Source organism: Calliphora vicina, chromosome 2, assembly GCF_958450345.1.
Source record: "Calliphora vicina chromosome 2, idCalVici1.1, whole genome shotgun sequence".
NCBI classification, from domain to species: domain Eukaryota; kingdom Metazoa; phylum Arthropoda; class Insecta; order Diptera; family Calliphoridae; genus Calliphora; species Calliphora vicina.
In genome coordinates, this window is record NC_088781.1 from 63163484 (window position 1) to 63177199 (window position 13716).

At 29.5% G+C, this 13716-nt stretch overlaps 1 protein-coding gene across 1 annotated transcript in view; it reads left to right on the forward strand.

Annotated features, from left to right (window-relative positions):
* The first annotated feature begins 10601 nt into the window (after nucleotides 1-10601).
* ine (inebriated) overlaps nucleotides 10602-13716 on the forward strand; it is a 39854-nt gene continuing 36739 nt past the window's right edge. The window contains exon 1 of the mRNA XM_065499410.1: nucleotides 10602-11734. Within this exon, the coding sequence (XP_065355482.1) occupies nucleotides 10696-11734 (1039 nt within the window). The 5' untranslated portion in view covers nucleotides 10602-10695. The remainder of the gene's footprint in view (nucleotides 11735-13716) is intronic.

The following is a 13716-nucleotide window of genomic DNA, read 5'->3' on the forward strand; positions in this document are numbered from 1 at the left end:
TACGTATTCAACACTATATTCTCTATATTTAATTCCGTACTTGCATACAATAAATATATGTACTTGTATTTAAAAATTAATTTTCGCCCATAATTCAAGTAATAAAATAAACATTTTTTTCACAACCGCTCATATTGTACAAACAAACATAAATACATATAAAATTGCACAATAATTCTACTTCCTAAGTTTGTTAAATTAAATATGGACAAACAAAAAAACAACATGACTTGAAAAGAAAACTAATAAGTACTAATATGCATAATAATAACAATAATAATAAAATGTTCTTAAACATACAAATCATTGAATATAAAAGATAAAAATATGATTGTAAAATCAACCATAAAATGTTAAAGAAAACAATTTAATTACTCGTGCATAATTCATGGAATGACAGTGTATAAACAAAATCACCTTTTATTTTAAAATCTTATTTAAAAGTTATTTGCATATTCGTAATAAAAACAATTTTTATAACCACTTACAATTTATATGCATTAATTAATAATACATCACAATATATCCGGTATGGTCCAGAAAATGTCGCTATTGAAAATTCGAATCGCTTTATAACTAACTAGTTATATGAAATAGAATATTTTAAATAATATTTTTGCAGAATATTTCTTAAAAAAAATCAAACAAATCACTCTAAAAATAGCCGAAAGATTAGCGAAAACCAAAATCGATTTTGGTGCTTATGCACAACCAAATGTAGCGCTCTAACTTGTTTATAAAAAAATAGTTCAACTGCATTTGAATTCTTCCTGTCATTTTTAACTACTTATTATGCAAAGTAGTTGTGTGTAAAAACCTAGCAGAAAGTTTGAAACACTGTACGACACTCAATATTAGACACGAACCGGATGATATACATCTGAAACAATATATTATATGGAGAAAAACTGCGTTTTCAGTTTTTCATTTCGTGATCCTGTTTCCTTTTAAAAGGACTTCAAATTTTCAGAGGAGTACATTTTTAAAAAAATGTTTTAAAATACTTCTGATCATCCTACTATGTCAAATTTGGTGTCAAATGATCAAGAAGAGTTGTAAAATATTTCGAATTATTTTTATTTTATCCTGTAAGGATCAAAATATGTCAAAAATGTCCTTTCAAATTTTTATCCTTGAATATCCTTTTAGATTTCCAATAATTTTTTTTAAAAAAAATAGTGAGTTATAGATCCAAATATTGAATACCACATGCCAAAATTTCATCCTTATATCTTAACTACTTACTTAAGTGTTAAAAAATATTTTAAATTTGAATTATTTGTTTTTTTATTATTTATTTTAATATTTCAATCGTTGTGAAAAGCAACGAAGAAGACTTTTTAATAAACAAGTAAAATGGTATAGTCGGGCAAGCCCGACCTTATGATAACCTACACCGGGTATATGATTACAAAGAGTTTTCTTTTGATATGAAACTTATTAGTGTTGAATCTTATTTGAATACACACATTTTCGGTAATGGGCCTTATATGGGAGCTGGCGGCATGAAATAACCCCCCACGAAATAACACCCCAAAAATAAAATGAAATAAGCCCCCAAAATTTGGGGATTTATTTCATATGCAATAAAACCCTAATTTTGAAAATGAAATAAGACCCCAACGAAATGAAATAATGCCCCAAACAGAAATGAAATAACACCCCAATAATGGGGTGTTATTGGGTTCTATTTCATATGAAATAGAACCCAAATTTTGAAAATGAAATAAGTCCCCAAACACAGTGAAGGTGACCAAAAGCAATTGGGGGTTTCAAGCGGTCTGCTATAAGGTCATATTTTCATAATGTCCGATAGTTTAAACACATTTTTGTTGTTTTTCAAACAAAACAGTTTTAAACTACTAAGACATTTTGAACTACATACCACGATCTTAACTCTGCGAAATTATCACTTCAACTGATATCACAATTTTTTTTTTGTGAATGGTAAATACAAGTTGTTAATATATCGGGACATAATTTACAGATTTTAAGTTTTCTTTATAAATTAAAAAATGAAATTATCCCCCAAAATTTATATTGGGGACTTATTTCACATTGATTTTTTGGGGTATTATTTCATATGAAATAATCCCCCAATTAAAAAAATGAAATAATACCCCAAAAAATAAAATAACACCCCAAAAATCGTTGTTGTTGCTCTCTGTACTAATTTTTGGGGGGTTATTTCATTTTATTTTTGGGGGATTATTTCGTGGGGGGTTATTTCATGCCGCCATGGGAGCTATGACTAATTATGGACCAATTGTCACAAAATTTTGGTGGGATGAATTGCGAATATATGAAACATATTTGTGTCGAATTTTGTTTGGATACTGACATATTTTAGAGATTTATTCATATTAATGACATTTTCGAGAATGTTGCTTATATGGGAGCTATGGAATATTGTTGACCGATCATCACGGAATTTTGTCGTGAGAGTTCGGCTTACATAAAACTTAATTGTGCTGAATTTGGTTTGAATATGTTTATAATTAAAATATTTATGAGAGCTTAACTATTTTCAAATAGGCCAATTGTATGGGGCTAGGATAAATAATGGGCTGATTCTAACCAAATTCAATAGCCTTTGTCCTTGGGGCAATATAAAGGTTTGTGCCAAATTTTGTCGAATTATCTTTAAACCTGCGACCTGTAGTTTGATTACAAGGTTTACATGTATGGACGGACAGAAGGACGGACATCGCTTAGTCGACTCAGAAAGTGATCCTGAGCAGATTGGTATACTTTAAGGTGGGTGTTGGGACAATATTTTTGTATGTTGCAAACAACAGCCCTAAACCATTATACCTCCCCCACTATGGTGGTGTAGTTTATAAACATGCACTTTTCTTAATAAAACTTATTTGTATACTAAAAAATTTTTTTTATATTTTAATTTGACCTTTGTTTATATAAAGGATGATATTTTGACATTTAGTGTAGAATATTTGGGTCTTTAACGCACTATTTTTTTAAAAGGAATTTATTGGCAATCTTAAAGGATATTAAAGGCTAAACATTTTTAGAACATTTCTGACATCTTTTGATCCTTACAGGCTAAAATAAAGATAATACAAAATATTTTACAACTCTTCTTGTTCTTTTGAAATACAATTTGTCATTGTTGGAATAGCAAAAGTATTTTTAAATATTTTTTGAAAAATGTACTTCTTTGAAACTTTGAAGTCCTTGAAGTCCGAAATGAAAAACTGAAAACACAGTTTTTCTCCATTAAATTTATAGTTTCAGACGTATATCATCCGGTTCGTGTCTAACGAATTTTTTCTCTATTTGTCGGACAGCGTAACAATTTAAAAATATACCTAATGACATTTTTTAATAAGTATTGTATATCAACACATCGCAAACTTATTGACCTTGGGTTCTTTAAAGTCATTTGGAAATTAAAATTTTTTTTTTTTTTTTTAAAAAAAACTTGTAATTTAAATTTTTAGGAAAATTAATAAATATTGAGGTATTGTGTACTTTTAAATATTCGTATTTTATTATGAAGTCGATATCGGACATAATTGATCTTAGTTGCATTTGAAAGATAATTACATACAGTAGAAGACAAAACCGTTCAAAAAAAGTCACGAAATTTTTGTATTAGCGAAGAATTTTATTGTTCACTGTGTATAAGACAAATATTAATTAATTTTAAAAGAGTATCAATTTACTAACTTAAACAATACATAAAAACTAAATTTAAAAATTGGATTAAATATAATATACTACTTTTAAAACAAAGGTCGGTGTGAACAGTTTTGTCCCTTGTTTCAAAAACATAGTAATTTTGAAATTAATATTTTGTATGACCACCACGAGATTTATTTAGAGCTTTGATTCTTTCTGGCATACTTTTAACAAGATTTTCCGAAATGTTTGTTCTTATATTTTGCCATCTTAGAAGGGCTCGCTCCCACAATTCAACTACGGGTCACGGAAAATATTTTTCGGCAAACATTTTCCGTTTTAAAATTGTCCAAAGGTGCTCGATAGGGTTTAAATGTGTAGACTAGGAAGGCTATTCGAGCAGTTTTATTTCGTTATCAACAAACCATTTTTTTGTTATTTTCGTGATGTTCTTAGGATCATTGTCCAGCATAAATACTTCTTGTTGACCACGTTCAACACCGAATATATCCAGACTCGGGAGATAAGAGGCCTCCAATATGGTAATATAGTCTGTGCCACTCATAATACCATTGATACGCCGAAGTACACCGAGCTCATTGCCACGAAAACATTCCCAAACCATGATTGATACATCCCCAAATTTCATAGTTTGACATATGTGGCGATCTTATACCACAATGCGTTTATCAACCCATGTGCATGTGTTTAATCTTAGTTTCATCAGATCAAGTAACTTGTTTCCAATCGTCAAATGAGAAGTTTTTGTACGATTTGTTTTTTTTTATAATCGCTCTTGCTTTAAGTCCGTTATTTTTAAGACATATTCGAATTGTTTTGTCACTGACGTTGACTCCTCACTAAGCACTTAATCTAATTGCAGTGGAAACTGCAGTATTTGTAGCTCCTGAAACGATTAAGCGCCTTGTAGTTCGAGCATCAGCAGAAGATAGAACATTAACGTTAATGTTCTCCACCGTAAATTTTGATCACTACAAAATTTTTATGTATTGTGGTCCAATTTTTAAATGGGGAAATGTTTTCAAAATTCAATCAATCGAAAGAACAACATTAACTATTCAATTTTGTGTATATCAAACAAAAAACTAAAATTTTGTGAAAATGAGCGAATTCACTTAATTGTGAATAAATTTGAAAAGTGCATCTGTAAATTGATTTTTTCTATAGTGGACATAATAATCTTTTTATGCTTCTTAAATCAATAAAATCTGACCACAGCTCCATAAAATACAAATATTTAATGATAAAGCAATCAATCCCGACCATACTTTCTTACTTAAGTACTTTTAAGATGTCTTCGATCTATTTTTCGTGTTAAACATTATCTTTTAGGAATATGTTATTGAGTAGTATTTATATACACTGAATCAATTAAGTCTCAGTACAGACAATATAAGCTAGCTATTTATGGTAACTTTTCAATACATATTTAAACCTTTTTTTAATTAATTTTATAAAAAATCTTATAAACTAGAAATCAACATAAAAAAACTACAAACATTTTCATTAAAAACATAAAAATTTACATAAATTCAATAATTGTACGAAAAGTATCACCAAAAAAATCACCGTACAGTTAATTATTTTAAGGCAAGGAATCCCAATATTAATCTTAATTGCATTTAATATGTGGTAGGTCCTCCTTTCTGAGCAATTGCAGCATTTTAATGGCTGTGCATGGAATGGACCAGCTTTGTTGTTGTCAGGGAATCTATTTTATACCACTCTTCCATTATAACGGCTTTTAGCTGATCTTTACTCTTTATATTGTGCTGCCGAATCTTTCTTTCCAAGTGATCCCATAGATCCTCAATCGGGTTGAGATCAGGTGACTGAGCTGAGCGATTTAAGTGATTATGAACATTATAAATAAGACATTCCTTTACTAATCTAGAGGTGTGTTTGGGATTGTTGTCTTGTTGAAAGCAATACAAACGTCCCAAGCCTAATTTTTCAGAACTTTGTTTTAAGTTTTCTTTTAATATATTAAGGTATGCATATTTATCCATCGTGTTTTCAACAAAAATAAGATTTCCCACCCCAGATGAAGCCATGCAACCCCAAACAATAACGTTACCTCACACATGCTTTACGGTTAGCGTCAAATGCTTCGGATTCATTTCAGTATTTGGCTTTCTCCATAACATTTATCTTCCATCAGAACCAAAAACATTCAATTTACTTTCATCGCTAAAAATAGAAAATCTTTATCAATATGCTCGATAGCGTAATCCAATCTCTTTTTCATGTTCACTTTTCGAACAAGGGGCTTCTTACGACTTACTCGACCATTGTATCCATTTAGTTTAAGAGCGTTTCTTACAGTTTGGGGGTTTACCGTTAATTCATCACTAGTTTTCAAGTTTCCCGCAATTACACATGCGTTAATTTTTGGATTACCTTCTACAAATCGTACAATTCTTCTAAGTGGTGGTCTATTTTTCTTGGATGGTCAGTTCTTTGTTTATTTGACATTGTTCCGGTTTTTTTGAACTGTTGAATAACGAACTGAATGGAAGAGCGTAGTCCTTTTACAATATCCTTGATTTCGGTTAGATTTTTTCCTTCATTTTGCAAGTTAATAATAATTTTCTTTCTATCCCTTAAAATATGCTTATTTTTGGATTCCCTGATAACAACAAAGCTGGTTCATTCCATGCACAGCCATTAAAATTAAGCAATTGCTCAGAAAGGAGGACCTACCACATATTAAATTCAATTAAGATTAATATTGGGATTCCTTGCCTTAAAATAGTTAACTGTACCGAGACTTTTTTGGTGATACTTTTCGTACAATTATTGAATTTATGAAAAAATTTTATGATTTTAAGGAAAATGTTTGTATTTTTTTTTATGTTGATTTCTGGTTTATAAGATTTTTTATAAAATGAATTAAAAAAAGGTTTAAATGTGTATTGAAAAGTGACCATAAATTGCTAGTTTATATTATGAGTATGTCTGTACGCAGACTTAATTTATTCAGTGTACATTTTATATTGCACAAATTGACAAATCAAACATACATTTCAAACATTTTAAATTAATACTCCTTATGTCAATTTAAAAAATTGACAAAGGAGTATATAATTTCAAAACTGGGTATTGAAAATTATTCTGCTTTTCCATTAAATATTATAATATGATATACTTAAAAATGGAGATTGTATAGAGCATCATAAAAAATCCGTATTTTCGATTTTAATTCCAAATAAGTTCGATAAAAAGAGCGGACTTAAAATCTTGAATACTGGATACTGATATATATTTTAAAAAATAATAAAAAATTCAAATATTGATTCGGAAATGTGTTTGTCATTCTGTTTAAATAATAGAATAAATAATGTTTATTTCAGAGATACTTTAAATTTTGTAATGAATACTACCCTAATAAAAAATTAAAAAAACGCATGACTAGATACTAGGGTATTCATTCGACTAATGATCGTTCGATTAATCGAATAATTTCTTACGAATAATTATTCGAATAATTTTAAAATGGCCATTTTCGAATAACGAATAATTCGAACAATTTTATGTAGAATAATCGAATAAAACGAATAAATGTTCATATACATATATTTAAATTTATAAAATTGTTTAAAATTTTTCATAATTTCAAATATAAATAAGTAATAATGACTCACAAAAATTGTATTGTTTCTGAAATTCGACAAATAACTGAAGACAAAGGGACTTTCTATCACTGCAGATGAGTGTTCCGATAGCTCCTTCTATAAATATATAAATATTACTGCAAGAAGTTACAATTCTAAAAACAAATCTTTCAAAATTTTTAACTTAGGACTTGAAACAATGAAAATAAAACGTACGGAATAAAATATTTGTTATTTAGCTAGCGAAATAATTATTATATTAATGTGATGGAGAATGTGATTTTGAAACGTTCGTCGAAAGTGATATTGAGGATGACATTTATAATGATTACATTGATATAGATGAAGGCCATGATCTTAAAATATATGTATATAAGTGATGTTATTAACCGCGTACGTAAGTGTTGCAAAATATTTAATAAATCGAATGATAAACACAAATATTGCAAACTAAAGATTTATTGCAAGAAAAGCAAGGAGTTCGTCTTATATGTACATGATTTTGTACATCGTTGAACATCAATGTCTAACATGGTAATACACTTTTTGAGTATTTGTAAATGCTTCAATCATGCACTGCCTGACTTCAAATTAGCCACATTCACTGACAATGATATCAAACTTTGGACCGCTTTATTAAGCAAAGATTCGGCAACGTTGATAGAGCTTGATGTATAATACAATTTGTTATAAATAATTTAGAAATAGTGAATAATTAATTTACTAAAGAATTAGTTACTCAATTTAAAACCCGAATTAATGAACGACATAAAAAAGTTCTTATTACGTTTATATTTTATTTGAATTCAGGATCATGTCCAACTAGCTCAAATTTTTTAAAGCATAGCTCTAAAACGGAAACTAAAGGGTTTGCTAGTCAATTGCTTTGCAAATTGTTCGGGAGTTAATCTGATCAGAATATTTCTGTTGAAAATTTAATGTTGGACTTTGTTTTCGAATGTTTTTAACATTATCAATACTTGAATTGTTAACTTTTAACGCTATTTTTTGTTTTTCTTTAACAATAAAATATTAAAAAACCGACATCAAAACTTCAATTCTTTACTTTTTTAAAAAAATTTAAATTATTCGAATAATTCGATTAATTTTAAACGTGTGATCGAATTATTCGAACAAGTTAAAATCTCTTAGTCGAATTATTCGTTTTATTCGAACAAGAGAAAAATCGAATAATTCGAATACCCTACTAGATACCTATAGTGGCGGCCAGCTATTTAGGAACAAATATTTGAATTTTTTTTTATCAACTGAATTTTAAGTGCGATAGTGCCAAAAAAAAAGGACAAAGGGTATGAAATTTTGTATTAATATTGGAAAATCGGTACAACATATATGGACAAAGATATGTGGAAATACGTTGACCCGATTCAGCCAAAACAAGTGGAACTAAAAATACGAAATTTTGTCTGAATATTTTCTAATAATAAAAATCTTTATATATATAATTCTTCTGTACGTGTGTTAGTAACTGAACTCCTCCTTAACGGCTGGGCCGATTTCGATGAAATTTGATGCGTGTGATTGAGTGGGTCCCTGGATGGTTTAGATTCACAATCGACCTATATAGGCACAATGGGCATGGCACCTCCCATACAAACTAAAAATTTTTTATTGGATATCTGAACTACTATTATAGCGGGAATCTTCAAACTTTTTATGAGCTATGGCAGAACAACGTTTGCCGGTACAGCTAGTATAATTATATAAAGTTAGGAAATAAGTTTAATTAAAAAAAAATAAAAATTTTGCCAAATTGTAGAAAAGCCGTATGTGTGCAAAAGTCGTACGTGACATTTGTACGCCTATAGAGTTGAACAGATTTTGGAAAAATAAAAGTATCTGAAAAATAATTTTATCTTTATGTTCCATTCAGAGGGTACTATATTTTAAAATAATAAAAAGTTCTTTCGAAATATTGTTGTCCAAAATATTGAGCGAAATAAGGGTATATCGTACGTGACATAAAACGGAACTCATTTTGAGGTACATGTAGATATATACGAAAATATTCGAATCGTGAGAGGCGTTATGTTTTCTTTTAATTTCTTACACTAAACGAAATATTTTTCCTTTACACTCCGTCATATAAAAAATCTTTGGATGATTTTATAATAAATAAAATTTAATATCGAACGTGACATACCGTACGTGACAGATTTTTCTCTTATAATAAAACAATATATATTCTGTAAATATATGTATACAAAAACTAAAAAAGTGAATAGAAAATATACATTCGGTTTCAATAAACAATTTGGCAATAGCAAAAAAACAATCAAAGTCAAATTCATTTCATACTACAAGCTAATTGGGAGCCTAGTTTTAACCGCAATTTTAGCCTAAAACATGTCAATTAAATTAAAAGATTAAATATAGTCAGTTTAAACTATTATTTTTGCCAAAAAAATGTTGTAATAAGCTCTAAATACTTACACATAGTAATATTTTAGTGATTTCTCCTATTCAAATCATCTTGAAAAAAGTTTCTGGGGTTTTTTGGTTTTCGGTCGTGATAGTCATTCTCCTGGAATTGCCCATATGTAAAGTAATACGTTGCAAAAACATTGCTTTTATTGTTTAAACTCAATTAAAGGATAATTAATAGTTTTATTGTTTAGAAACCATTTTGGGATTATTCTAAAATCATACTATTTACCCAATAATAATTCAATATCAACCTTTTCGTAGTGCACAAATTTTTGCATATACCTATATATATCTCGACAAGATCAAATCAATATAAATATTCCAAATAAAAAAGTCATAAAATTTGTTATATATAACTTAAAATTACTCTTAAATTAATTAAGTGCAATTAGTTGTAACACTCGTAACTAAGAAATTAAACAAAAAATGTGTGAATATAATATTAAAATTAACACAGAAAAAATGATTTGCATATTCATTTATGTAAAATAAAATGAATTATTAAATAAAATATTCGTGTCTGGGGAAAAATTTTAAAATAATTAATTAATAACAAAAAAACGTTGAAACGATAAATGTGGACCATCAAAGGTCAAACAAATACAGTGGAACAAAAAAAAAGACAAATGCAATGTGTCATCAAGACAATAATGCGACAAACACGCAAAATTAGAACAATTTTAAAAACAATTAAACTTTTTAGAAGACAAACTAAAAACACAGCATAAGAGAACTCAAAATTAATTAGAAATATTTTAATCATTAGTTGGAATGCTAATTAATTAAGGAAATTTAAGAATTGAGTTTAATTAAATGTTACAAAATTATTCTTTAGATAAAAATGAAAGATAACAAATAATAAACGCAATAAAAACAATATCAAATACCCACCAATAACAATAATAATAATAACCAAACGGAACCAAGAAAAAGACTGTAAAACGAGCAAACTTTTAGCCAAAAGACCACAATGGAGACAAAGCCTAGTGACAAACCCACCACAAGCAAAGCGGCCCAATCGGGAAATTCACAGAGCCGAGCATCACCAATTGCTCTCATTAATATGGGCTCGAAGTCACCATCTGCAACATCATCTACTAACACCCCCACACTCGGACAAATAGGCAAACAGGGTTCGATGAATTTTCGTCACAGTTATCTGTACGATAGTGATGCCGACGACCAGACATATTTGTTACGCACCCCCTCGATACGTTCTCATAAATTCATTATAATACCAGCCAGCTCACCCATGGGACATGACAAGAAATTTCCAACCGCTTTGTCCACCTCATCATTGACATCTCTGCAAAAATTACCCCTACGATCGCCAACAAATCAAAATCTCAGTGAATTAATCGCTACACCATCAACTCCCACCCCTTCAACCCCATCACCGAAACCAGCTGTAAACAAATTTCGCGCACAACCCCAACCAACTACAACATCTACATCACCACCATTATTATTGTCTCGGTCGGATGTCATTCATCATCAGCCAAATGTGTCCGAGTCGAAGAGAGCAAAACCGACAGCAGCAACACCGACGACAGCTTTGTCTAATGTCAACAACACAAGTGTTAAATTTACAATTGAGGATTACGAATCTGATAACGCCACTGATGCAACAGCTACAACAACAAACGCCCCAACAACAATAGCCACATCATCTTCATCTAGATTGGATGCATTGTATTCATCTAATATGCCTGCTGCAATCACATCAATTTACTCTGCCAGCAACAACAGCAATTTCACACTTCCATCACAATCAAAATCCACATCAACACAGCTATTGTTGTCATCCTCATCGTCCACATCAGTCACACCAGCATCAGCTTTCACCAAATCCCCACCATCGTCCAGTGTGCGACCTGTCTCAGCTCTGTTATCACCAACTCAGCACAATTTTAATAGTGGCATTGCCAGTGCCAACGGTACTCCATCACTGGGAATTGGTTTGCGTCCACCTAACGATCGTAATAGCAGCATGCGTTCTGTTGTATCAGGTGAGTGAATGAGTGTAAATCAAAATTATGAAAACATTTTTGGGTTTAGTTCATTTCTGTTATTATTTTCAACATTTTATTTTATTTAATTTAATTTTTATCAATTGTAAAAATTGTAACGGGGAGAGATTTAATCATACAATCACTATGATGTTCGAAAGTAGCTAATGATTTGTTTATGAAAATAATACAATTTTTATTGATTAAATTAATGTTAAACGTTATTTTTTAAATTGAAAATAAAAAAAACGCATAGCAAAAATATTTTTCAACATCATGAACTTGTTATTTTTTAAATCTTCTATTCTCGATCCACCTAAAAAAAATTTGTTATCGGAAATTTTACCATTTTTTTTGGCTAAAGTTTAATTTTTTTCAAAATACACTTTTTTCGCATTACAATAACAACAAGTAAGAGTGGTATATTCGGCCGCTATAGTTGCGGTTCGGAAATGGCTTAGATATAATCAAAAACCAAAAGAAATTTATTCACCAAAAAAATATTCCGAAAAATTTATTTTATTTATTTATATTTCCAATTCATTTCAACTGAATTGATTTTTAATTAATTCATTTGAATTAAAAAAAAAAGAATTAGCAATTCATTTCCAACTCATTTGAATTGATTTGGGAAGTAAATCTATAGTAATTTTTTATTTAACTAATTTTTTATGTAGAAGACAGCTATTATTACATACATTGTTATTTTTCCTGATTTTGATTATTTTATTTTTTGGAAATAAATATAACATAAATATTAGCAAAAAGTTTGTCGTTGGGTATTCGTGTTTTGTCGTTCAGCGTATTTCAAAACAAAAATCAGTTCTTCTTGAAGAAACAAACTCCAAACACCATGTTTTCTTTGATCAGGCGCGGATCCAGGACAAGGCTTTTAAATTTTTGTACTGAGTATTTTCATTTTGGTAGGAACAATTTTTCATTCCCGCTAGAGATCTGCTCTTGAGTTTGATTGATTGCAACTCATTTTTGATTTCATTCATTTGAATTGCTAATTCTTTTTTCTAATTCATTTGAATTAATTCAAAATCAATTCAATTCTATTCAATTCAAATGAATTGGAAACGAATTGCAACTCATTTTTACAAATTCATTTGAATTGTTGTTGTAAAATGAATTAATTCAAAATTTATCTAATTCCCAATGAATTAAAATCAAAAAAGAATGATTCATTTACAGCTCTGTTAGAGGAGCAGTCACGAATATTTTGATCAAATATAAATCTGAAATGGCATAAGAGTTGTTGTTGTTTGAAATCTTTTAAAATTCGAGCTACTATTTGGCGTAAATACTTCGATAATAAAACTTAAACGCTGCTTGCTTCTACTAAATTAGCAAAGTTTTTGTACTCACAACTTTTTGGATAACATTAGGGATAAATTTTAATGCGGTATCAAAAATTTCTTCAAATAGTCGGATTTAAAAATAGTTTTCCCGAAATTGACTCATTGTAGTCATTTTTTGCCAGATTTGGTTGATTCTTTCAACTGAGACAAAGAACAGAAAATATTTGCTGGTCTGTGGGTTATCTGGGGGCTTTGGAAAACCTATTTTAACCAATACAAGGGCAGACGGTCATCACTGAATCAATTCATAATATATATGGTAACATACCAGAAAATTTTAATACTTGGGAAATGAAAAAATTGTTATGTTTTTTAAGGTACATCGATGTTCGTTCATAGCCATACAGAAATACTTCAAAAATATGGCGGTTTACTTTAGATTTTCTTTTAAAAAATTGTCAAAAATACATTTTTTCTGTGCAGATATTTGTTTGGTTTGAGGCTTCTCTAAAACTATAACTTCAAGAAAGTGTTTATTTAAAATGTCCTTTGGAACTTTTTGACGAATTATACAATAACGATTTATCCCGAAATGTCCAAACTCAGGCGCGTAAATCAGTCTGAATTTAACCGATTGCCTTGAGGGCCGCTGTGATTTTTGGCTTATTCGCATATATC